The 26,934-nt window shown below is 42.8% G+C and overlaps 1 protein-coding gene across 1 annotated transcript in view; it reads right to left on the reverse strand.

The window, feature by feature from the left end:
- Nucleotides 1-2,329: 2,329 nt before the first annotated feature.
- The window catches only part of GUCA1C (guanylate cyclase activator 1C), a 33,513-nt gene continuing 8,908 nt past the window's right edge, over nucleotides 2,330-26,934 (reverse strand). The window contains exons 2-4 of the mRNA XM_006116810.4: nucleotides 12,193-12,342; nucleotides 11,302-11,389; nucleotides 2,330-2,770 (exon numbers count right to left, since the gene is read on the reverse strand). Of these exons, the coding sequence (XP_006116872.1) occupies nucleotides 2,640-2,770; nucleotides 11,302-11,389; nucleotides 12,193-12,342 (369 nt within the window). The 3' untranslated portion in view covers nucleotides 2,330-2,639. The remainder of the gene's footprint in view (nucleotides 2,771-11,301; nucleotides 11,390-12,192; nucleotides 12,343-26,934) is intronic.

A 26,934-nucleotide genomic window follows, 5' to 3' on the forward strand; every position in this document is an offset into this window, starting at 1 on the left:
ACTGTTGTAGTTTGGTGCTGAGCAAACCTTTAGGCTGTGAAAATTGATACACTTTACAGATGTCATCCAATTTCCTTGCATATACTTCCTGAGCAGGTGATGAATTCATGAGGTGGGATCAATGGTAATTTTGTAGCCATAATGCATTTGTTTCATAATGCACCTGTGCATCAAACTGTCTCCTGAACTAGATAAGTCTATCTTAAGTGGCTATGGAAAATGGATTATATTATATATAGATATCTATTTAAAACCCTTGTACATACCCAAACGCATGAAGAGCTAGTGCAGAGATCCAAAAATGAGTAAAATTTTAAGATGGCATTTGAACTGCAAATACCTAGACATAACAGAAATAGGCTAATTGTCTCTTAATTACCTGAGTTTCTGCTAGACAGTCCTTTAGTATTCGTAAAGCACCTGGTGTAATCTGGTTCTGGCTCATGACTATGGCTCGCAGGTGTTACAGGAATACAATCATAATAATAATAGTAATCTTAATATATGATATTTTGGCATTTCAGTTCCTCCTTTAATTATTAGGCCTATTTAAAAGACGAAAATTAGCTTTGTATAAGTACCTCACGCTGGGGGACAAAAAAAAAATCCACACCCTTAAGCAATGTAATGAATCCCACCAACCTCTCATGTGAACAGTGTTATGGCAGTGAGGGAACTTCTCTTATCAACAGAGATACCATCTCTTGGGGGAAGTGGAATATTGATGCCAACACAAGAAGCCCTCCTACTGGTGTTAGTAGCATCTCCACTGAAGTGCGATAGTGGCACAGCTGCAGCTTGTAAGGCCATGTCTACTCTTGCACTTATGTCAGCAAAACTTTGATCACTCAGGGGTGTGAAAATTGGTACTGCTCTGCTGCTGTCAGCTGGTAGGCGTAGACATCGGCCTAAGTTAGTCTTGCCCATAGTTTAACAAAGAGTAAACTAAATTGTTTCATGTTCATTATTTCTTTCATAGACCATAAACACTCCTTTGGACCTGGTCATTTTTGTCATGTAATTACAGTTAGATACACGAGGCAAATTAAAAAAAAAAACCCTCTGAATAGTAAAAACCCTGTCTGAAAAAAGTCACAGTTGTGGAGTAAGCAGTTTAAAAAAAAACTTCACTTGCTTAAGAGGCTAAAATCTAACTGTTTCAATGCACTATACCCACGTTGATTGAAAAACACCATTAACACTTCACATGTTAAACGAAAGCCTATTTCACATGATAAATGCCCTCAAAAGCATCTAAAATCAGAAATATTCTTTGTCCTTTTTTAAGCTCACTTTTTAGTACTTAAGTTGGAAAAAACTGAGACTAATGTTGACATATTAATGTGTCTATAATGAATAAACAGAAGATTTTAAAGTTCTAACCCACCAGCAGTCTCATTTATCATTCCATTTTTGGAAGGGAAATAAAAGATTTAAATGTCAAAGCTATAATGTCAGGACTGTTTATAATGTCAAGTGTTGCTGGTTGCATACGCTGTCTGCTGTCTTGATCAAACCAGCAACTGGTATGATAATTACAGATGATGTGGCACATATCATGTGCAATTGGATACAGATTTGAAGTGAATCTGGGAGAAAAAAACATTCTATGTTCAAGCCTTGATAATTTCCCTTCATCTGTGGGGTGCAATAGCCCACACAATCATTAATGTGCATGAAACTGCTGCTTTCAAAACACCTAGCAACCATGCCCCTGAGTATGATCAGACAATGAGAATTTATTTTCATAATTGAGTGCTTGTAATTTGATAACCTGTTTCAGATTTGAGAGACACTCCATCTTCAATAGAACCAAAGAGAACTACAATTCTCCCTCTACTACTTGCTCCTGCAGTTTCTTTTCAGCTCAGGCAATTAATCTTATTATTTCTGAAGTAAAATTGTGGGTTTTTTTTTAAACTGTCCTCTGGACTTTTTAAATAATTACTCCATAAAGGGCAGTGTTACTCAACAGTTCCAAAGGGTAATGAATTGATTAATGGTTGTATTCAGATTAAGGTGAGAAGAAAACTAGGTTTAATAAACCCCCCATTGGACATCAAAGCATTAAGTCATTTTAATTTAAAGATGTAATAAAACCAAGAAAGTTTTCCAAATGGATGTTTATCTCTGGCACAGTAAGCTGATGGAGGTATTTCCAAGATAATCCACTCCTATTTTAAGCACTGATTAGTGCAAATGTTAATACAAACCATGCTTCATTCTTAATTGATCCAGATAGAAGCCAATCCTATTTAGTGGTTTATCACCACATTGTAAATTGCAGGTAAAACCAGTGCTTAAAAGAACCAATTCACTAGCTCAATATCTTCTGCAAAGTGTGTGTGTGGTTTTTTTTTTTGTTTTGCTATTGTCAGTGTTTATCCATTACTCTAAACATTGTTGATAGTGATCAGAGAGGCTGGTTGTGCTGCCACAAATAAGTTTACTATTGTGTGTGGATAAAGTTTCATGTTCAGTAGTCACTGTATCCATTGACAAGAAAGAAAAAAATAAGGTACAGACACAAGAGTGAAGTCTCTGAGGTGACAATTATTCCTGGAGGTTGACGTCAGTGACTGTCTATGCAGAGTCTTGAAGATTTCTAATATCTGTGGTGGTCTCAGGGTCAGCAAACCTCAGATGCTATGACGCCTCCCACTTTGTATGACTTTAAGTACATTGGAAAGGTCAAAACTTTTTGAAATCAGTTCCAAGAGGCTTGTGTCACTTTCCACGCCATTGATAAACTCTTCTAAAGTCAATTCCCCTAAAATGAAACAAAATTCAGTTTAGAAACTGGAGGCCAGAGATTATTAGGTCCCGCTGAACCCTGCTGTAATAACTGGGTTTACACATTTATCCCATTTGCGAACATCCCTGTGGGAGTGTGGAGTAACATTTGTAAAGTGGCTCAGTGACCTATAACTATAAATATTGATGTGAAAAGGTGCAAAGGGAACTAGAATTATTAGTCCAAACAAAAAGGCCTCCTGATATAACTCAAGGAGTGTTTAATATCATGTCTGGTAAATAAGAGGTTTGTGGGACTGGAAATCAGTGAACCCATATTAGCGTGTCAGAAATTAGGCCTAACTGGTAGATAAAACAATGAGGATACCAATGATTTTGTCCATCGGTCCCTTTTAGGAGACTTAAAAGGAAAGGCTTGGGGAATGTAATTAGGAGAAGCAGAAAAGAAGCTGTCAGCCGACCACCTCTGAAGTGAGCGGAACCATCATGGCTACCACTCCCACCATCTTCATGGACACTGGAATCTATTGTAATGTTGTTGGGCATTTGTCATCCTGATCCAGAAATTTCCTGACCAGACTCGGCCAGGACAGAATTTAAGATGACATCCTCACTTTTTCCACTGACTCTGGCTGAATCCCAACCACCACCATGGATGTGAAAGACTGTTACATCCTTCTCCCTCTTGTTTATCCTTAGCCTTCCACAACTTATTTCTTGTCTTTCCTATCCTTCTTCCTTCTAATGAATATCTGGTCTAGCTGGCCTTGTCTGTAAGCCTGTTACCAGAAAGGCAGCTAAAAGCAATGCCTTAAAGAGCCTAACTATTGTGTGGGCAGATCTCAAAACTACTGAGAATCAACTACATGATGACATGCCTGTGTTTCTACAGAAATGATGTCGCATGTGAAATTCAACACAAGAGATAGAAGCTGCACATTCTATCGTTGCTGTTCTTTTTCTATCCTCTTAGTGTACTTATCTTGTTTTGTTTCTATTGGGAAATGGGATCCAACTTTAACTTCAGTGGGAGCTCCAGCCAATTCCAGCTAACTTCCTATCTTTTCCCCCCAAATGCAAGCTATTACCATCTTTGATACCAAAGACAGTCAGACAAGGAGTTTTCTTTTAAAAGTTTTCTACACAGAACGCGAACAAGGGATATTGTTGAAATGAAATCCTTACTTAATATCTCACATTTCCAAGGCTTTAACTGTTTTTCTTTCTTTCTCTGCATCTCTATGTGGCTTAAATGATTGCTAATGGTGAGTTTACCCTGGCACTAAGCAAGCTGGTGGTAAACTGTATACCAAACCCCAAATCTTGCTTAACACTTTTTATGTTGGGCAGTGACTGGGATGTGTTAATACCTTTGACTCTTTGGAGCCATTGATTCCTTCTGAATTAAAACAACACCCACCACATGGCTATTTTCCATGGATTGGGTTCATTGTCATTTTCATGTTCTGTCTCACTTGAGATTTGAACAGAGATCACTGAAATATAAAACAGGCCTTGTCTACCCTGCATGTTGCATTTCAAACTGAAAATCAGAACATTGGTAGTTTATATCTGTTAACATGGGTGCTATCAACCACAACTCCTATTGAAGTGAATGGCAGCTACCAATGCTCAGCATTGTCAGCAAAGAAAAAGATCACAAATGAAAGCATCATAAAGGCTGAACCTAACTGCACAGCCCTATAAAGAAAATAATAACAGTCATGTAGGCAAGCTTCTCAAACTATGGCATTTACAGTTAGCCAAATGGACAGTGACATCTATGCTCTGCTGTAGTATTTAGTCCTGATGTATTTGAAGTGTGGGTTATAACTGGACACTCTGATGATCAATATTGATTAGATAATGACAGCCTTATGTGAAGTGCTCCCAATTTCAAGAGACTGTGTTGAACACCAGAATGACTTAAAGACAGCGCTGAGATTCAGCATTCAGAACGAGAAACTTTTTTAGTCTTCGGCTGATTTTTCTACCATGGGAAGGATGGGAGCACCCACTCCAACACAGTAGGTCCAAATCCTGGTATCCTTTCAATGTTATTTACAAAGTCTTTGTGCTATGGATTCATGATACAGCCCAGTTGGTACATAAATCAGTTTCATGAACAGCCGAAACATGAATTTTAAGAATGTAGTGTAGGATTTTCAAGATAACTTAATGATTTCAGACCATAAGTTCCACTGACATTCAGTGGGACCTGTGCTTCTGGCACTTAGTCTTTAAGGACGCATTTTTTTTTTCGGTATTCCCACAATATTCTTACCAGCAAGTTAAAGAAGTATGAATGAAATGAAATGCAATTGTGGGATTTTCAAAAACGCTTCAGGGTGCGTCTACACTTGCACCCTAGTTCGAACTAGGGATGCAAATGTAGGCAACCAAAATTGCTAATGAATCAGGGATTAAAATATCCCACCCTTCATTAGCATGATCTCGCCGGTGTGTTACTCCGCTCAACAGCTGTTCCGAAAGTGAAAGTGAACGCGGGGATGTGTTAGTTTGAACCAAGCCTCTTGGTTCGAACTAATGTTATTCCTCATTTTGGGGGGCAGGTCCTAGAACCCGAACAGGCAGCCCCAACACCAAGAGGGAGACCTGCCCCTCGACAACTTGGTGGAGAATCTGGGTACTGGATCACCCCTGAACCTAGAGGAGGTAAGATGATGTTAGTGCAATTAGAGGGACAAAACACTGATTTAAAGAGGGTGGGATGGAACCCGCAAAATTTCTGGAAGGGCTGGCCAAGAGACAGTGGGAGCAGCTCCAACAGCTGAGCCAGATGCTGCAGCAATGGACTGCTTAACAACTGCAGAAACAACAGCAACTGTTCCAGAAGCTAGTGGAGTTGTGGCAAGCCCAACAGGATCAATGGCTGTGATCGTGGGAGATGGCGGACTGTGGATACGCCCAGGGATTGACCGTGGGGCACCGGTCTCAGGGAAGCGGGCCAGCAAAGGTTGTGCCTGAGGTATAGGTGGAAGGGACCCCTGTCAGGGCCCTAATAGACTCCAGGTGTAGCCAGACCTTGATACAGGATAACCTGTGATGGACCCCGAACCTTCAGGGGGTCCTGTCCTACTGCAGTGTGTACATGGGGATGTAAGGTCATACCCGATAGCTTGGTTGCGAATAGCAGACTCCTGTGAGGAAAAGATTTGTCGGGTGGGATTGGTCCCCCGACTGGCGTACCTGGTAATATTGGGACAAGATTGGCCAGGTCTCCGCAGGTTGCTCCAACACTGGGCCCAGCAAGAACCATCAGAAATAGGAAGGCAGCCCTGAGGAGGAACGGTGGCAGCTCAGGGTGACACCCCAGAACCTGATAAAGAACTGGGAGCTGAAACTGGGACAGCAGGCCAAGCGAGACCCCAGCGGCTGCTGGTAGATGGGAAAGAGACAGAGTGACCGGAGGCCAGAGAGGATTTTCTGTGGGACCAGCGAGAGGACCCAACGTTAAGCCAAGCCTGGGAGCAAGTCCAAGAGACAGAGAGCGAGGAACCAAGAGACAGGCTGGCGGTGAGGACTGAGGTTTGAGATTTGAAACAACCGGCTTTACCGGGTGGTTCGAGACCCGCAGATGGACGAGGAATTTGCGCAGCTTCTAGTGCCCTCCAGTTACAGAAAGGGGGTGCTGCGGTTGGGCCATGCCAACCCCTAGGCTGGACACTTGGGTTGGGAGAAAACCCTGCAGTGTGTGGCCCAGAGATTTTTTTGGCCAGGAATCCACTGGGAGGTACATTAGTTCTGTGAATCCTGCCCCGAATATCAGCACACCAACCCAAAGGGAGTACTCAAGGCTGCGCTGGTGGCCCTGCGAGTGGTAGGAGTCTGCTTTGAGCAGATCGGGTTGGACTTGGTGGGGCTCTTCGAGAAGGCAAGCTCGGGGTGCCAATATATCCTGGTTATAGTGGATTGTGCTACAAGGTACCCCGAGGCAGTGCCGTTACCGAATACCACAGCCCCTACCATAGCCGCTGAACTCCTTAAGGTGTTCTCCAGAGTGGGGATACTGAAGGAGATACTGACAGATCAGGGCACCAACGTTTCATCCAAATGAATGGCAGAGCTACTCCGGCTGTTAAACATCTGAGCCCTGCAAACTACCGTATACAATCCCTAAAGAGACGGCTTGGTAGAGTGGTTTATTCAGACATTGAAATCAATGCTCTGGAAGTTTGTAGAAGAGGATCCCTGGGGCTGGGACAAAATTCTCCCAGCCTTACTTTTCGCCATGCAGGAAGTGCCGCAAACATTGACAGGTTTCTCCCCTTTCGAGCTCCTCTACAGGCAGCAACTCCAGGGGATGCTTGACCTCCTGAGAGAGGACTGTGAGGTGCAGGAGTCCCGGGTGATGGGCACGGTCCCCTATGTGTTGCAGTTGAGGGAGTGCCTGCAGAAGTTAGGGGAATTTGCATGGACCAACCTGCTGCAGGCTCAGGAGATCCAAGCCCTGTACTATAATAGGGGGACGAAACTATGGACTTTTGAGCCCGGAGACTGTGCGCTCCTACGCTTACCCTCTAAGGAATCAAAATTGCTCACCAAATGGCAAGGCCTGTTTGAGGTAGTGTACCAGGTAGGACCCATAGATTACGAGGTGAGATTGACAGGTAGGAAGAAAGGTGTGCAGATTTATCACGTGAACTGTCTAAAAAATGGAAGTTGCATGAAGGAATCTTGATCACCTCCGGCCCGCTCGACGATGACTTAGGACCTTCGACCATGGACACCACCACCAACCAACCGATCACCCTGGGAGAAGAACTGAACCCGGAAGAAAGGAAGGAGTTACACTGCTTGGTCCTAAAGTACTCCCACGTCTTATCCACGCATCCAGGCTGGACTAGCTTGATCAGCCATCATATAAGCACCCTACCGGGCAATAAAGTACGTAATCATCATTGCCTGCTACCAAGGAAGATGTGGGGGCCCGTACAGAAAGAGCTCCTGGTGATGCTGGAAATGGGAGTAATAGAAGAATCACGCAGTGAGGGGCGGAGCCCCATCGTGCTTGTCCCAAAACCAGATGGATCGATACAATTTTGTATTGACTTCCGGAAGGTTCGATGCCTATCCCATGCCACGAGTGGATGAGTTGTTAGAAAGACTAGGTAAAGCCCGGTACCTCTCCACATTGGACTTAATGAAGGGGTACTGGCAAATCCCGCTGACCCAGGCCTCCAAGAGAAGACTGCCTTCCCCACACTGTTTGGGCTGTATCAATTCATCACCATGCTCTTCGGACTACATGGGGTGGCTGCCACCTTCCAACGCTTAGTAGACTAACTATTGCACCCCCACCAGCTATATGCCATTGCATACAGAGATGATATAGTGGTCTATAGCCACACATGGCCGGAATATCTCCAACACCTGGAAGCGGTACTAAAGACCCTGGGGAGCGAACCTTACAGCAAACCCTGGAAAGTGTCACTTGGGACATAGGGAGGTGACTTATATGGTGTGGGAGAGGGACTTTGAGACCCTTAGTGGAGTGGAAAAGGCCAACGACGAAGAGACAGATTCAGCAATTCCCGGGACTGGTGGGATATTATCTCCAATAGATGCCCGACTTTTCAGCATTGGCGGCACCACTATTGGACCTGACCAGAAATTCCATGCTGACCAAGATACAATGGGCACAGGATCGTGAGGGGTCTTTCCAAGCATTGTAAAGACATTTGATGGAGGTGCCAGTGTTGTTTCCTCCAGACTTTTCTAAGAACTTTATCCTCTACACAGATGCCTCCAAGAGGGGGTTAGGGACTGTGCTAGCTCCAGAAGTGGATGGTGAAGAACACCTGGTGCTCTATATGAGCCGGAAACTCTTCCCACGGGAGCAGAAGTACTCCACATTTGAAAAAGAGGCACTGGCAGTAAAATGGGCCTTAGATGCTCTCCGGTACTACCTATTAGGTAGCCACTTCCAACTGGTAATGAACCATGCCCCTTTGAGATGGCTGCACAGCATGAAGGACACCAACCCCATGATAATGCGGTGGTACTTATCGCTACAGCCATATGATTTCGAGGTGGCTCACCACCGGGTAAGGCTCATGCGAATGCAGATTTTTTTTCCCAGGTGGGAGAGGAGGAAACCAGGTCAAAACAGAGCATAACCACCCATTTAAGGGGGAGGGTGTGTGACGGGCCGGACAGACTCCGCACTGAAGGGCAGGGAGTAGCCCAGGCCCAGCTGTCTGAGAAGGTCCTGCCCATCCAGCTCTGCTGGGCATGCTCCCAGCAGAGTCAGAGCATAAAAGCAGAGAGAGCCCTGCAGCGAGGAAGGCTGCTGGGGGAAGGAGTAGGCCAGGCAGCACCTGTGTTTCTGCAGCAGCTGAAACCTGAGTCACCGCCCGCAGCCGACTCCAGAGCCGAGCAAGCAGCCGCTACCCCCGGGGAGGCAGGAGCACCCTCAGACCCAGCGCCAGCCCTGGTAAGGACCGATCTGGGACTACAGGGGAGCCAGGGTGTGGTAGGAAGCAGCCCAGGGCAGAGGATTGATAGAGGGGCGCGGCGTGTATCAGCCAGATTCCCCACTGAGCAGACAGGAGCCATAGTCTCTGCCTAAAGGACCCTGGGTTGGGACCCAGTGGAGAAGGAGGGCCCGGGTCCCCCTACCACCCTCTTCCCTACCTTGGCCATCTACCTCTGACCCAGGAGGGGCTTTTTTTGTGACTGGGCAGCAGGTGCCCTATATGCCCTGATAGAGGGGCATGAACTTTGTGACTTGGCGCAAGGGCCAAATATACCCTAGGGGAAGGTCCTAGAACCTGAACAGGTGGCCCCAACACCGAGGGGGAGACCCACCCTCCACACCATTCCTCACAACTTGCTACATTTTTTCCCTCTTTCTCAATTTCCCTTCCTTCATAATGACCTGAGTCAATCCTCCCTGTGCCAACAACCAGACTGCCCTGAACTAACTCCTCCCCACTTCCAGGCAACTTGAAAAGTTTATGACAGGTGTATGAGCACTCACTTATATGCACATGAAAACATTTTAATTATAAGTAGGAGGGAGGGAGGGGATAGGAAGTTATATCAAGAGATACCCACTGATTGGGATTCCAGAGAGCCAGTCAACCTAGGCAATCACGTACAGGGGCAGCATGTGAGTATAGGCCGACTCAGCGGTCGCCTAGGGTGCTGCCTTCAACAGGGCGCCCGGGGTGCCTGATGATGATGTCACGGGACGCCCAATGATTCCGTCATGCTATTGATGCCTGTGCATGAGGGGGCGCCGATCGCACATTCCACCTGGGGCGTCAGCTGCTGCAGCTGGCCTTGGGACGTTCCTGATCTCATATACAATTCAATAGCACTTCTGCCTTCACAAGAACTGCTTTCATTATCGACCCACAATCATGGATTATTCCCTTCTATTTTAGTATGGGGAAAGGCACCATTCAAATTTTCTCTATGTCCTACAGGAATTAAATGCAAGGGGAGCACAGCTTCCCTGCTTGGCTAAAATCAGGGAGTGGAGGGGTTGACTCTTCATTTGAAGCTGGGGGAACCCTGTTTCCCTAGTACTTATTGTTTCAGTCTAAGAAGGAACTAAACTTGGAGGGGAAATGGGTGCATCATGAGGAGGGCGTGCTGAAGAACCCATTCTAATGAACATCATGCCACCTTATTGATAACAACAATAAGGTGGAATGGTGACACCATTGATACCTTTTTTTTGCAGGTCTAATTCAAAAACATATTTTTGTAACAAATAGATGTTCAAAACAGAAACAAAATTAAATGTAATTATACGATTCGTTTTAGAGTCTGGAACAGACATTTGGGGTCTAGAACCTGGATTCTGACAAAAAATGAGCCAAATGATAGGGGAAAAAAACCCTACCACATTATTCAGTGCCTCCAAGGGGTTACTATTTATGCCCTGCAAGTATTGTACACAGGTTATTTTTAAAAGTAACCTTTAGATACCAATAGGTATACAATACAAACCTGCTAATATATGGTTCTGCTACACAATATTTTCCTAATATTGCTGATTTGTCAACAATTGTGGCAGTAGTCATAAAGATGTGATATGATTGCAAATAGGGGGAAGATGTTGTCTACATGATCACCAGTGGCAGGAGAGGTGACCACAAGACACTATTAAGATGTGGCCCAAATTATGAAGATGTCATATTACAAACACTTGCCCCAATCCCCAAATCATGGATGAAGAGTTTAGTTTCCAAATGCATTTTCAATTCTGTTATCCTGTGATATACAGTATTTTAGAAAAAATACCATCACGCCCTACTATCATAATGTGCATGTTAGTCAATGGGCCTGATGATACTCTAGTTGTTACTATTAGTTTAAATCAGAAGGAACTCCTCTGAGTCACATGTAAATGAGAAAAGAATAATATCTACTGCTAGTCACTTCAATACATTTATACATATATATACATGCACACACACACACACACACACACACACACATATATATTTTCCCCTAATGTCCCCATTCCTTTCAGAAAAAAACAACAAAGTCAAGTGAAGTAAAGACTGTTACCATCACTGTTTACATCTATCTTCTGAAATACCATGTCTGTGAACTCTTCAGGAGTCATACTCTGGTGGCCGTTAATAGCCTGGATAGCCTGAAAAAACAAACAAAGGGAGAGCTTTTAAGTTTTTTCTTTCATACCAAGAAAGGACATGTAGCAACTGTGGCACTTGGCTATGACACTTCAGCTCACCAATCCACTTGAGCCACTAAAAGGAACAGATACGATTTCAAGTAAATCTTCAGTAATGAGGATTGGAAATTTAATTAGCATAACAGAGCCTGCAGGATTATAGACCTAATTTACATACTATTATAGAGCTTGTCAAACCATGTGACACCTCAGTCCTGAAACACACTTCAGATTTCACAGCAGCATTTATATCCTGCCTTAGATAATTCTGTAGTTTGGATAGTGCCTAATGTTCTGTGCATTTAAAAACAACAACTGTTTTTTACACAGTAAGATGAGCCGGGTGAGAAAATGTAAGTAACTATTCTACTGAAAACCAGAAGCAAACAATCAGGCAGCAGCAGAGAGAGAAAAATGTAAATACTGTACTATGCCTGTGTCGCATCTTAAAAGTAGGCACATCAGGGCTGTCTATCAGCTCTATTTATTATGCTATTACAGGCCCATTCTTCTGTATAGTGTTGTTTATCAAAAGAATATCTCTACAGCAAATAACCGTTTTATAGTATCCCTATTTACTCAAGTGGTACAGCTGTAGGATAAGTCTTGAAGTAAAATACTCAGATACATGTACATCGGCAAACATAAATAGTAGCAAGAACATTACCAACCAGAAACATTAGTAAACTGTAGTTGAATCATTTAAGTTACTTGGCAAATCACTTCTCCAGAGGCAATGTGTTATATTAAATTCACTTGCTTACTGTGAATATGCTTAGCAGTTCTTTTTTGTCAATAGATCCATTTCCATCAGCATCATATAACTTAAAATACCATTTCAGTTTTTGGTCGATTTTTCCTCGTATAACCAAATTTATTGCAGCAATAAACTCCAGAAAGTCTATAAATCCATCCTAAGAAAGATAAAAAAAAGTGTTCAACAAGAAAAAAAAATGTGTTTAACATTCTGGAAGCAATCTTGCATAAGCAGGTCATCTAAGGCAGTATAATATAAGCTCATTTATAAAGCACCTTGCTGTGAAAATCTCCTATGGCATTTCAAAAGGATAACACACCTTAAAGCAATATGGAAAAGAGATTTAGTGCATATCATATCATCCCAACCATGGGGCAGCTCCATCCTTAGCAGCTGATATTGACATTGACTGGAATGCAATACAGAAAATGGCTTCTCATTATACTTCCACGCACCGAAGAATTCCATCAGCCTGACTTCACTGGTACTAAGGATCCAAAATAGGGTTCTTTAAAATGTGTATCTGCCTTGACAAAGCAATTGAAAAATGACATCTTTGTACCCTGCTTTCTGTGATATCCAAGTGAGAAATCACGTGGTAAACTGTGTCAGTAAAATGGCATCGTGGGTGGATAGACCCCTCCTTAAACTCCCCCCTCACAAATTTTTAAAAAGAACATATTTAAATAAAACTGTCCCAGCATCCTACTGTTTTCCTGCCGTGGCACCACTCATATTCCTCAGAGATCCAGAACCTGTTTCTTTTCTCTCTGTTGCCTAGTTATAAAGGAAGGGTAGAAGTGATGCAACGCAGAAGGCTTTGAGCAGTGTGCAGATCTAGAGACAACTTCATCTTGGGAGCAAGGAAAAAGGGCAGGGACTTGATTTTTAAGATGGGAGGCCATTGTTACAGGGCATTAGGGCCAAGAATTTATGGATATTGATTATCCATCAAAGTCTCCAGTTGCTCTTCATCTCCAGCCATGGAATTTTGGAATGGCTGTAAAAACCTCATGCTTCCGAGTTTAAACCAGTCTTTTACCTACTAGGGATTAGGAAGAAACCTTTATGGGAGACAGGCCTCACTGACAAGTGTACAGCTGGAAACCAGTCTGGTTTACCTGTGAGTCTGTATAGTTAAAATAGAATATTAATGTTATAAGAATGTGTGAAGTGTTTAGACTTTATGGAATGCTTGTAGGATGCCATGTGTGCTAATTTTCCTTATTGTATCTGTATCCTTGCAAAAAAAGGTAATATTTAAAGTGTTTGTTCCACAACTGTTTGTTCTGAAACTGTGTTAGTTCACTACATAGGGGAAAAAAAGTCACCTAATGCAAAATGCTGGATTCCTACAGAAGGTATTATCTCATATCTATCAGGACGGACCATTGAATCCAAATGGACCATTGTGTTACAATAACATTGTTGATTTGCTCCTTCCCACTCCCCATGTGCAGGAGTGTTCATCTCACCAGCTTGGGCTCTAGGGAGGTGGAGATAATAAATCAGAAGGCATTGGGATTAGGGCTGTCAGCGATTAATCGCGTGATTAATTGCGTGTGCCTCCTCTTTGAAATGCTGCTGCAGTGTTTCAATGGGACAGTGCTGCAGGGAGCCGGGATCAGCTAAAGTCCTCAGCTGACCCTGGGCTCCATGCAGTGCTGCCCCTTTGAAGAGCCACGGTGGTGCATCAAAGGGGCAGCGCAACACGAAGCCCAGGATCCCGGGCTCCGCGTTGCACTGCCCCTTGGAAACACTGCTCTGGCACCTCAAAGGGGCAGCACATTAGGAGCCTGGGGTCAGCTGGGAACTCCCCAGCTGATCCTGGGCTCTGTGCAGCATTTCCCCAGAACCCAGCGTCAGCTGACCCTGGGTTCCGCTGCCATGGGGAGCCCAGGATCAGCTGGGAGTCCCCAGCTGATCCCGGGCTACACAGCTGCCCCTTTAAAATACCGCCTCTGGCATTTCAAAGGGGCAGCTGCCATGGAGACCGGAGTCAGCTGTGGACTGCCTAGCTGATCCTGGGTTCTGGGGAAATGCTGCACAGAGCCCAGGATCCACTGGGGACCCCCGGTCCCGCTGCCATGTGAAGCCCAGGCTCCAGGGCTGCCCTTTTAAAATGCCGCCTCCGCGCGTGTTTCAAAGGGGCAACCCTGGACCGTGGGGTCAGCTGGCAACTCCCCAGCTGATTCTGGGCTCCACATAGCATTTCCCCAGAAACCGGGGTCAGCTGGGTGGTGGAGGTGGCGTTCCCAAGGGGCAGTCGCTGCACAGCTGATCCTCAGCTCAGCTGTGGGGCGGCTGCCCCTTTCAAACACCACCTCTGTGCGTTTCAAAGGGACAGTGGAACCCAGGGTCAGTTGGGGAGTCCTGGGCTCCGTGTTGCGCTGCCTCTTTGGTAGGGTTGCCAGATGGTTTAACCAAAAATACCGAACATGCCCTCCCCTCCCCCACCAAAAAAAAAGCTACCAGGGAAAAAATTCTGTGGAGAAAAAAAAAAGGGGGGAGACCAAAGTTGTTGAGCAGATGAGAGAATTTTGTCATCACACTCTCTCCTCTCTGGCTGTGAAAGTGAAAATGGCCAGACAAAGCAGTGTTGGTGAGTGTAGCGAGCACAGGGTGCAGCCTGCTTGTTCGTGTTAATAATAAAAGCGTAGCAGCAAAGCAAGGACTTCCTGGCTATTTAAGAGGTTATAATTTGTAACTTATAGTTACTGCCACAACATTAGGAGGAATTTGGACTATTGAAGACTTTGCAATTAATAAATGCTAACATTTGTTTGGTGTTCACATTAAACAATAAGTTTTATCAATAAAAACTCTTTAAAAAGACTATAGAAAGGGAGAAAATAGGGGACTTTGCTCATGTGTTTAAAGAGATCAATCCTTGCTTGAAAGTTTTAAATAATAGAAATTGTTTTTGTGGATGGCAGCTCTCAGTTTTTATGGGCTATTAAAAGCCTTTTCTATTTCTTCTCCAAAAGGAAACGCGGATATAAAATGTGAGGGGCAAGAATACCAAGAGTTGGCAAAATGTCTCAGGTCTGTAATTCAGCTGCACAGACAACACATGTGCCATTTAAGACCTCTGGGAATCACAGCTAACAATTGAAGAGATCAGGTTGCTCAGAAATTGTTTTTAACCTTGCCAAGGTGGTCAGAGCCAAGGATTGTAAGATTAAATCTATCCTGACTGGCTAAGCCAGACCCTTACTCCAGTATGTTGTGAATACTTTTCTGATCCAGGAAGAGGCAACTAACTGGATCTCAGTGTGTTATAGTGATAGGGACTAATTATTTACTCAGTGGAATTATTTTTACTGGTATAAGAAAGAGAAGAATATGTGTCTTAGCATTTACACCCTCCCAAGAATCAAATAAAGATAAAATCCTCATTCATAGTTATGGGATAAACAGACTGTCAGTGAACTTTGTCAGTCATTGCAAAAGGCGTTAAGACCAAGCCTGATACTAAACTTGACAATATGCAATTGGACACCTCACCAGAATTTGGTATGTCATAGTGCTCAACCTCTTGTATATGCTTCTTTGAAGAATGTCTATTCTCCATTCCACTATCACATGCACATCAGTTTGAATTCTGATTTTTCAAATGTAATCTCATGAAACAATTTGTAAATGCTTTACTGAAAATCAGATTTATTATATTGTGCACATAACCTACTACCTTTAATTTTATAATTCTGTTAAAATGATTGAATGTGTCTGGCACTGTTGCTTTTTGAGAAGTTCATTCTACTTATTTATAACTATAGGTTTACTCAGCAGTCATGCCAGGATCTATTCCCCACACTCATTATTTTATTTTGTTTTTTGGAGAATGGTATCATATCTGTGTCTTTCCAGTACTCAGGTTCCATTGGTGTTTCACTTTTTAAAAACTGTCAATGGGTGAAAACATTTATTAGCTAATCTGTTACCATATGGGGTACGGATCCTGATCTAGAATGTGCTGCTTTGTCATGTGAATGTCTATCCACTCTCCAAGTAATGATGGGCTGTCAGGCCAACATGGAAAGCATGACTAACAGTGATACTGAAACCAACATAGCTAATCACCGGCAAAACTATAGATCTGCAAAGACCTTCAGCCACATCTTAAACTGAGCAGCCAGTGTACCAGAGGGAGGGATAGAGATGCATAAGTGAGTATTTCTAGAGTATCTATGCCTGAAGCATCAGCTAATGGTAGTATTTAGTAATCATTAGTATTTAGTATCTATTACTGGATAAGGAATTGCAGCAATATTTCCATCTTGTGCCAGGATAAGGAAATCCAAAAATGACATTAAAAATTCCCCCTTAAAAACAGATTTTCAGGTCAGTTTTGTTTACTTAGGACTGGAGATATAGATAGTTCTGACAATTTTCAATAGGAGCTTAAATGTCTGGAAAAACTAAAGGAGAAGTTGTTGGATGCCTATCTGAACTAAACTCTGAAAATTTTGAAATTCACCCATCTCTATTTGGTAATCTGGGTAGAATGAGGCCTGGATCTCCATGACACAATTAGGCCAATGTAAAGTGCCTTACATTGACCTAGCTGTGATCACTTAAATTTAGCTCCCACTGACAGTTGCTGATTTAGTAACACCATCTAGACAGCATAGACACATGGTTGATGTAATTTGGTTCACAAAGTATCAGTGTAGTCGCTGCATGTTGAGTGTTACTTGCTTTCAGGAGCTGTACCACATTGCCGCTACAATCAATACAAGCGTACCTGGTGAGGACACAGACAGGCTCTGTCTACTCTGCATTTTTGTGGAAGAGGAAATGCAAATGAAGCTCTCATTAGCATTTCTCGCACTCTTATTTGCATATTCTCCTCCGATCCTTTTTGCGGAAAAATGTAGTGTAGATGGGGCCATTTTGCGCCAAAAAACCCTTTTACATGAGAACCCTTATTCCTCAAAAATGTGTCTGGCATTCAAAAATGAAGAATAAGGGTTCTTGCGCAAAAGGGGTTTTTTTTGCACAAAATGGCCCCATCTACATGCATTTTTTTCTGCAAAAACCTCTTACACAAAAAGGATCGGAAGAGAACATGCAAATGAGAGTGCGAGAAATGCTAATGAGCACTTCATTTGCACTTCCTCTTCCGCAAACAATATGCAATATAAACGGAGCCACAATGGTGACACAAGGAGTTGAGTATGCACACACAAGTTATTTAATTTGATTTAATGCAATTAAATTAAATTAATTAATTTATTTACTTATGGTGGGTTATGTGCCAACATCATTTTGTAGTGTAGAAATTAGTGGAGGCCTCAAGAACTGAGCACATAACTACCACATGGCTGGTGCAGAACACTTACTAGACTCCCAAGCCCAGATCATAATTACTTTTTAAGTGCAGGCAGACAAGAAGCATGTCTACTCACTGCACACCGTAATAGAAACGTGACACAGGAGTGCTGATAAGAGATTAAACACTATTCCTTGTCTCCAAATGCATGACATCCATCAGATTTACAAAGATAATATCCCTTTCAAAATGAAGGGGTCATATAACTCACTGTGTTGCACCTATAAATGCAAAGCTCAAGAGGGGAATTAGCTCTCTAATAGCTCTGGCCCCCTCATAGAGTAGTAAGCAGTCTAAGGGCTCTGTGAGTAGGCTGCTAACCCCAAAAAGGAGGAGGTGGCAGAGCGGTAGAGGACTCAGGTCTGCCCTACTCCACTGGGTTCCAGCCCAGGACCTTGACAGTGGCAGAGAGTTCTGCCATTTGGTTACTGGGGATCCCACCAAAACATGATCTAGACTCTCTTAATGCAACTGAACTAACGTGTGGTGTCCCTGGACTGCTTCTTATTACCCCTTCTGAGTGTACCTCAATCTTTTAGGATTCCTCCATCTCCCTGGGGAGAGCTCTCACTACAGCACCACCTGCTTTAGGTGGTTCTCCCAGCAGTGATTGTATACTACCACATCACTGAGAAAAGTGGTGGCATACTAAGTGTGGGGCTGAAGTAGGCAGTCCATCAGTCATTGGAAAGTTGCAGCCATGCACAGAAGCAAAAGAGTATGCAGGTGAATTAACAGAGCCTGCTCGGGGTGACAAAGGCTATTTTTCTTTTGATCCTGTGTTGAGCGGGATTTGTGGATAACTTATGGTGAGATTGAGGGTAATTACATACTGGGCCTCTCTGAGCCAGTCAAGTAGCTTTTTCATTCAGGGCATTGTGTTGGTATTGAACATGGAGATGGCATTGACCTTCTTAAAATTGATTCAGAAGCAAAGAATCCTGACTGGTTTTGAGACAAACACCATGAGATTATACCCTTCTCTCTAAGGCCTTGTGATAACCCCAACGTCCACCATTACCTGGACCTCTTTGTCTACCACCGCCTTGGTTGCTGCAGGAGGGATCATGTCACTTATCTCTCTTCAGTTTGTCAGAACAGTGTACTGGACCAGGGTGGTTTGGCCTGGTAAGGCAGTGAAGGTCTGGGGCTGCACACCGCATGATTGATGTGGGCCTATTGAGAGAATGAGGCCTACAAGGCAATGCTTGTGTTGCCTGAGGTTGGCGGTTTCAGGGAGCTGATCCACCTCAGGCACAGGCAAAGCATCAAAATGCTAATTGCAGGGGGTATTGTGGTGCCTTGCAAACCAGGATAGCTCTGAGGAGTATTACACTCCTCTAAAAGTGAAGAGATGTTGGAGTAAGAGTTTTATTTTTGTATTTTAGGTTTAATAATGTAGTAATGTATGACATGTTAAGGTAGGGATAGATTTTTAGGCTTTTAGTTAAATATATACACACACACACACACACATTTCTTTTAAAGTTTAGTAAGTAAAGAGACAGGATTTTGGTATTGTGTCTATGTTAATGAGATTAGAAATATCAGAGGCATGGGCCTTCAATGTGAACTGTTTTTATTACAAGATTTAGTAAGGCAATTTACAATGCTGTTTGCTTTCGTTCAATATAAAACTCTACTGGTTTGTATCTCTGTGAAAGACTGTTTGTGTGAATGAGATAAGGTGTGAAGGTCGTCATTAGAGCCAGGTGGTCAAGAGAGAAGGGGGAGAATGCAGGGTGAAGACAGACTGTGAAAGACAGACTTGTCAGTGTCAGAAAAATCATCATTGAACATCGTGAGTAAGGAAGGGGCAAGATTGACGGCTCTAAAGGTGAAGGCATCCCTAAAAACAACTGATTAACAATCCAGGACAGGATGACCTCTCAGGGACGTCTGAAATGTCAACATCAAAAGATAACAGTAACTGGTCACAGACTGACACAGCGAAATCTATAGAGGAAAGGATTATAAAAGCAGGGTGCTTTGCCATGGAACTTCGGGTTTGTCTTGCCACCAACTCCAGGAAAGCATTGGATCATGACTGACAAAGCCCAGCTCTGTGATCGATCTGGCTGGCCACTAGATTGATCCAGACTCTGGGCTGGTAACTATAACATCGTCTGGTAGGACTGTGTGTATGGTGTGTGTGAGTGACTGAAAAGCACATACTACTGTTGTATTCTCAATAAAAGCAGCGTACTGCCTTTTCTCCTATAAAAGATCTCTCGTGCTTTGTTTAAACATAACTGAGAGGCAGCTCTACTGTGCTACAACTGAACAGCAGCCTAGCTACTTTCATAGACACCGAACTCTTAAAGGAATCAAGACCAAAATCCTTTCTTTAAATCTGCTGCACAAAATAAACTTGGGGATCCCTGACCTAAAACATCCAGCTTTGGGGTTAACAAGCAGCCTTCCCCACACTTGCACCACCAAGTAATCCAACCAACCAGACCAAAGAAAACATCAACATCTAATTCTATGACAGATTATCAAATTCACACACTAAAAACTTATTGCTTGGATCCTGTTTTTACTATTCAGTTCCTGTGCAATTTTTCTCAGTGCACTGACACAACATAGACCCTATAGTAACATGAGACGCTTGAATACAACTTTAAAAAAATCTGGACTTTCTAACACTGTAATTAGTCCAGTGAAACCCATCTAAGACTATACCCTTATTAGGAAACTTCCTGATTTTTATTAAATCTCCCTGGGTATGTGGGCATTGGTGGCGGACATTCTTCCCTGCTCCCCTGAGAACTGTTCTGCTCTAAACAGCACTGGAGAAAGCAGACATCAAAACTGGAGAGGGGGGGGGAGTTAGCTTTTGAATAGGCTTTCCAATGTCTTTTAAAAATCCCAGTAAAATTACATTGAAGCGGCCACATTCTGCATGGTTTGGGTTGGAAACCATGAAAAAAAAATTGGGCAGCAAGAAGGAAATTAAATAATTAGTTAGTAAATGAGAGTTAATTCTGAAAGGTTAAATAGAAGCACTATTTACTTCCAGTTAATTATCTTAGTTGAATTATATGGTGCTTCTGCTGAAGGGAATGATACACAGGCTTTGAGAATTTGTGTGGCATTTGTATCAAGACCAGATTTCTATGCACTTAATTTGACAGATTAAACATATTAAATGCAAAAGGTGAAAGCTCTTGCTCTGGATGTAATGAGAAGACATTAGTGTGCAGCCGGCAAGGCTGATGAGGTTTTTAAAGGGGGCTTGTTCAGTAGCAGCTTCATTTCATAAGGAAAGGGACAATTTATTTTCATACTTTTATGACAGGATCTTGCTTTAGAATGTGAGCTGTGTGCCATTGCTGGTGGCTGCTCCCTTTAGTCATTCAGCAGAGCTCTGTGGTCTGAAAAAAGAAAATGGGGCACTAAAGGAATTACGACATTATGCAATGATAATTAGGTAACACTCCTGCACCAGGAGTTTAACAAGAACATTATCCTTTTGTACCCAGAATAGTGTTGATAATCCGCAGAATTACTTTAAAAGATCTAAACATTGCCTTCCCAATGGCCATTCAAACATTACTTTATGTGCAAGTACTTTAAACAGTCAATTCCGATCTAGTGAATGCAGAACTGGTTTTAAGAGGGTCGAAACTCACATTTTTTGCACTGAATTCAGAATTCACAAAAAGCAGGTTAGATGTGATGGATGTTTCCATTCAGCCAGTACTATCAAAGCTGTGTATGTTAGTTATAATGTTAAAATTTGCATAGTGCTTATATTCCAAAGTGATTTACTAACCATGTAAAAGTAGCGTAGACAACTGTAGGAGGATGTGAGCTAACCAATTAGCACAAAAATCACTGCTTAGCAACAGGGACTGAGCTAAGAGAGATGACAACCACCTGCCTCAGCAGACTTTAGGTGTATGTGTGTTGCCTTTTCAAACCTATTATGCCAGAGGTTCTCCAGCTGTGGTCCATGGAGCACCAGTGGTCTGCAACCTCCATTCAGGTGTCTGATGGATAGTTCCTTCTAAGGTGTGCATCTGAGATGCCTCACGAGAGAGAATTGGTACCATCTAATTGGTATCTCATACTGTGTGGCTTCACTAATGAGGCACCTGGACCCTGGACTCTCACATGTAAGCTGGGGTGATGGCCTTAGGGTGAATGAGAGGTACATGGGAGGGGGCAGTGTGGTGAGGTGGAGGATGTAGGAGATGAGGGCGGGTCAGTGGGGTGAAGTGGAGGATGTAGGAGGTGGGAGGGGGTCAGTGGGGTGAGAAGAAGGGGTGGGGAGGAATTTGGGATGTGCAGGACTGTGACAGAGAAAGAAGCAATTTTCCCCAGCACCAGGGCTGGCTGGGTGCTGCCAAGGAGAGATGGCCTCCTTCCCAGCCTCAGTTCTGTGGCTGCTGTGGTGGGGGAAGAGACCCCTCTTGATATTAAACTATGAGTTGTGTGCTTCTTTTTGTGGAACAAAAAAGCATTAATTATGATTAAGGTTTGTTTTTATAATGCTTTTATCCAAAGCAATTATTAATAGTTAGTTAATGGTACACACAGCATTTGGAAAGACCGTTAAGTGGTCCCCACTGACATCCTCAGCAATTTTCAAGTGGTCTACCCTCCACAAAAAAGTTTGAGAATCACTGCATTATAGAACTGACAGCAGGCACAGGGCATGAATTTCCATGTGAACTGGTGAGTACACCTGCCCTACAGCTCAGATCTTGTCCCATGGTGCTGGGCCTGGCTTCCCACTCTGGGTGGTGCAACATGGCACTCTACATCGTGTGGTACCATGACCTCATGTGCCATGTCACAATACATGTCATGATACAGGGGCAGCCGGGTCAAACTTGAATGGTGGTGTGAAGCCAAGTTTCAGGCCACAACACCCAGAGTTGGGTCCAGCCCTATGAGATAGGAGCTGCCCTTGTGGCATGAATTTTGGGCACACTTGCTCAGTTACTCTCCTTTTCCTCATCTCTCTGCCCTGGGGCCTCCCTTTTACCCTGCAACACAGGGTTAGGTTTGCAGGGAGTGATGGAGGGCACTGCTGCTGGTGACCCATTCCCTCTTAGTGGGGTGAGAAAGGGGAGACAGTTGTAGCAGCAGAGTGCACCCACTGAATAGAGAGGCACCACCAATGACCCATTGCTTCCCTCTTCCTCCCAGTTGCACTCTGCCACTGCTTAACAATGTGGGAAGGAGTCATTTTGACAAGAAACACATGGTGAATCCTCAAGCTTAGTAAGAGCATCATGGGGTCTTTAAGGGGCTATGCAGAACAAGCAGGGTCTTGGTTTTAGCTTTGCTCCTGAAGGGCTCCTATATTGTAAACCTCACAGAGCTCTGTCTACATCAGAAGAAAGAAAGGATGAGTCACCTGGATGATAAACTTGTTGTGAGTCTAGGGATTTCAAAGTCAAGGCCTTAGATTACTTAACACTCACCACACCCAGGCCTTTTTAAAACCCCAGTTAAAAAGCCCAGTAAAATAGGTTAAATATTTGTTTTGGACAGGTATCAGACTCCGATACCTTACATTGCCTGAAATTGGCAGGTAATCCAGGGGTCATAAAATAAGTTGTCCATAATAGAAAAAAAACCACAATGGGAAAATGCCATAGTTATTACAATTGATAACTATGATAAACACCTACTAACTACTAATATGATAAGCAACTACTACCTAATTAAACTGCTAGTTTTTGGTATTGTTATATAATAAATGAGACTTGATTAAGCACCACATAAAATCAAATAATAATAAATACTAGATTAGAAGAGCCCACACTCTGAATCTGACCCCGCCCTTCATTGCTACAAAGACAGAAACAAACTTTGCGTTGAGTTTGAGGAGCTGAACAAGGAAAGGTACATTACAAAACAACATTTCCACTTGTTCCACAAGGAACAACAATATGTATGGAGAAGATGGAAGCTTTTTTTTTTCTTTCCTTCCAAAAATCTTGGCAAAATTTCTTTTTCTGGGACACAAGGCACCAAGTTTTGTTCTTTCAATGCAGTTTGACAGTTATTGCTTCTTGAGATTGCCTTGTAGAATATATTGAACACTGGATTTTGAGACATATACACTGGTAATTTGATGTGGGGCTGTGCTGCTCTCGAATATTAAATGCAGAAAGTACTGGAAATGGCAAGAAGCAGCAACTTTAACTTGAATAAACACAGGAGTCAGTTTCCTATAACTGAAATCACCTACTTGAGAGAAATTGGTCACGCAGACTACATCTACATTGCACAGTTATTTTGGAATAAGCTATTCTGGAATAGTTATTCTGAAACAGCTTATTTCAAAATAGAACGTTTACTCTACAGCGAAGCCTCACAATTAGTCTGAGGTAGGCCTCCCCAATGTAGACGTGCTATCTCGATTTAGATCCCCAAGAGGAATAACTTAAAATGGCTCTGGTGAGGGGCTATTTTGAAATAGTAGAAGTGGAGCATCTACGCATGCCTTATTTCAAAATATCTATTTTGGAATAGGTGTTATTCTTCATAAAATGAGGTTTACGGAGGTCAGAATAAGCCATCTGTTATTTCAAAATTATTTCGAAATAATAGAATTGCTGTGTAGACGCTTGCATAGTTATTTCAGAATAACGGCTACTATTCCGAAATAACTTTTCTGTATAGACACATCCCTAGGGAATAAATTTTATGGTTTAAAATCAGGTTATTTTGAACATGCAGACACATGAAGATAAAGGAACTTCAAGTTCAGATTTACAAGCGTAGTAATCCATTTGTAGGTGTCCAATTTGACATTTTTAAAAGGGTCGGATTTTCAGTGCCACACGTACACTCTGCTCCCAGCCGGGACATCACCCATTAACGACAGATGTGCTGTCAAGAGCACATGTGTTTTCTGGTGACACAACCAGACAATAACTCTAGAAAGACTGCAAGAAGTATCTATGGGAAGGGTAATGTGGTGGGTGGAGTGAGGGCAGAAATAACTCAAACAGGCCAAAATTCAGTAGTGCTGTAATCTGTGCACCGGAAAAGAGCAACCTGGCCAATTCTGAGTGAGTGGTGTTACAACCTTGAGCACAGGGCTCCAGTGTCACTCAGATTTGGCCTAGCTACCCCTCATCATGCCAGCAGGAAAGAGGTTCCACGTTTGTGCCTCCCATTAATTTTGCCCCTGCCAAGTTAAGGTATTCAGAAGTGTGTGTGTAGGGGGTGGGAGGAGCAGGGAGGGCAATGGCTCTTTGATGCCCCTATCGCCAGGGCACATCCCACCAGATTATCTGTCACAAACTCTTGTAACGTGAGAATATGGTAAAAATCATTGTGAGCAGCAGGACTATGGTCTGAAATGGAAAGAGAAATAACCACGGATGATACACTTCAAGCAATAATACAAGCTGCAAATGATGGATGGAGAAGTTCAACTTTCTCACTTGCATTTTAATTATGATAAAAGAGCAGTTTGTGATTGCAGGGGAAAATAACCATAAGAACAAGTTGTCAGGGATGGAAAGGATAAATGCAAAATGCTTTCAGATGACTAAGGCAGAGAAGCCTTTCTGGTCACAAATGAAAGAGGGAGTGAGGAGACATCCTGAGCTACAGGGAAGGTAAGTAGAAAGAACACCCTCCAGAATCCTCACTGATATTGGGAACGCAGCCACGTGACCATTCATAATGGACTGTTCCCTCAACTTCTCAGAAGTAGTGGCCCTTGAAGGCACCACAGTTTCACACTCGATTGGGCATGTTCCCACTCAGTTTCCATTCTGTGGAATGCCAAGGAAGGTAACAGTGTGTGCTGGAAGTCATGAATATCATCCAAGACATCCAGTCCTAAGTACACCTCAGAGCAGACAGACTAGAAGTCATGCAACCCATTCACTGAAAGGCATGGTCCAAAAGCAATTTATTTAAGAGATCATCAATACTGTCCTTTGCTCTTCTCCTCAACAGGGCAACATTGCTGCAATGTGAAAAATAGCCAACAACATTTCCAGCAGACTTACTGAAGAAGTGGGTTCTGCCCACAAAAGCTCATGATACCATCTACATTTTTGTTAGTCTCTAAGGCTATGTCTAGACTGCAGGCTTCTTTCGAAAGAGCCTCTTTCGAAAGAGAGCGTCTAGACTGCACGGAGAAATTTCGAAAAAGCGGCTTGCTTTTTCGAAAGAAAGCATCCAGTGAGTCTGGATGCTCTCTTTTGAAGAAGCCCTATTTACATTCAAGAACGCCTTCTTTCGAAAGAGGAACTTTCGAAAGAAGGCGTTCTTCCTCGTGAAATGAGGTTTACCGCCATCGAAAGAAAAGCCGCGTTCTTTCGAATTAATTTCGAAAGAACGTGGCTTGAGTCTGGACGCAGGGGAAGTTTTTTCGAAAAAAGGCTACTTTTTTCGAAAAAACCCCTGAGTCTGGACACAGCCTAAGGTGCTGCAGGACTATTAGTTGTTGTTTTTTTAAAGTTTTTTCATAATCAAAGGGTAACACAGGTGACAGACATCTCTAGTCACTGAACAAAGTCACAGCAAAAGCACAAGATCTTTACCACATTAAAAAGATATTTAGAATACAACAGGAAAGCTGTGTGTGTTATATGGTACATTTTAGGCTATTTTTTACTCTTAACAAGAAAATAGCTAAAGTTCACTAGAAAGCATATTAAGGTTTGGAGCTTGGGGACCTAGCTGACAGTACAATGCTACAGCCTGCCAGAGTGCACTTGGCCAAACCATTATAGAATACATTTATGAAGAAAATATTCTGATGCTTAGCTTTGTACTTTTTGTTATGTGGAAAGATTTTACAATGTAACAAAATGAGGCAGTTTCTTGAACTATTCTGCAGAGTTTAATAGAAAAGTCTGTTTATACAATTCTTTAGGGAGTTGAAATCTATAGAAAAGATATAATTTGCTAATAGAGTTTCTATATAATACAATTAAATATTTGCAGACCATAGGCCAGCTTAATTTCTACTGCATTCCCCAAGAATTTCTATAAAGGTGAACTAAATGTTAAAGATCCTTGAATATGAGGCTCAAACAATGTAACCTATATCCCTTCAAAGCTGATGATTTATAGTTAACTAATAAGCTGCACTGTCATAACCAAGTGCTGCAAACCAAAGCTGTTAGTTATTTTATATACAACATAATTTCATGTACCATTATGTGGGCACAATAAATTGCTTGAGGGGCAAATGATTTTCTTTTCATTTGTGGTTTTGTTTCTCAATTTAGCTGAGGTTGTGTATAGAGACACAAGCACACACAGTATTTAAAATATGAGAGAGAATGGTACTGTCCTTTCTAGTTGTAATAAAAAATGTTCAGTGGTTCTCCTATTTATTTATCTGCTCCCTCTAGATCTTTGTACAGAATCTGCTTAATTTATTGACACAAATGCTTTTACTACTGGCTTTGCCATACAAAC

This window comes from Pelodiscus sinensis, chromosome 1 (assembly GCF_049634645.1).
Source record: "Pelodiscus sinensis isolate JC-2024 chromosome 1, ASM4963464v1, whole genome shotgun sequence".
NCBI lineage: Eukaryota > Metazoa > Chordata > Testudines > Trionychidae > Pelodiscus > Pelodiscus sinensis.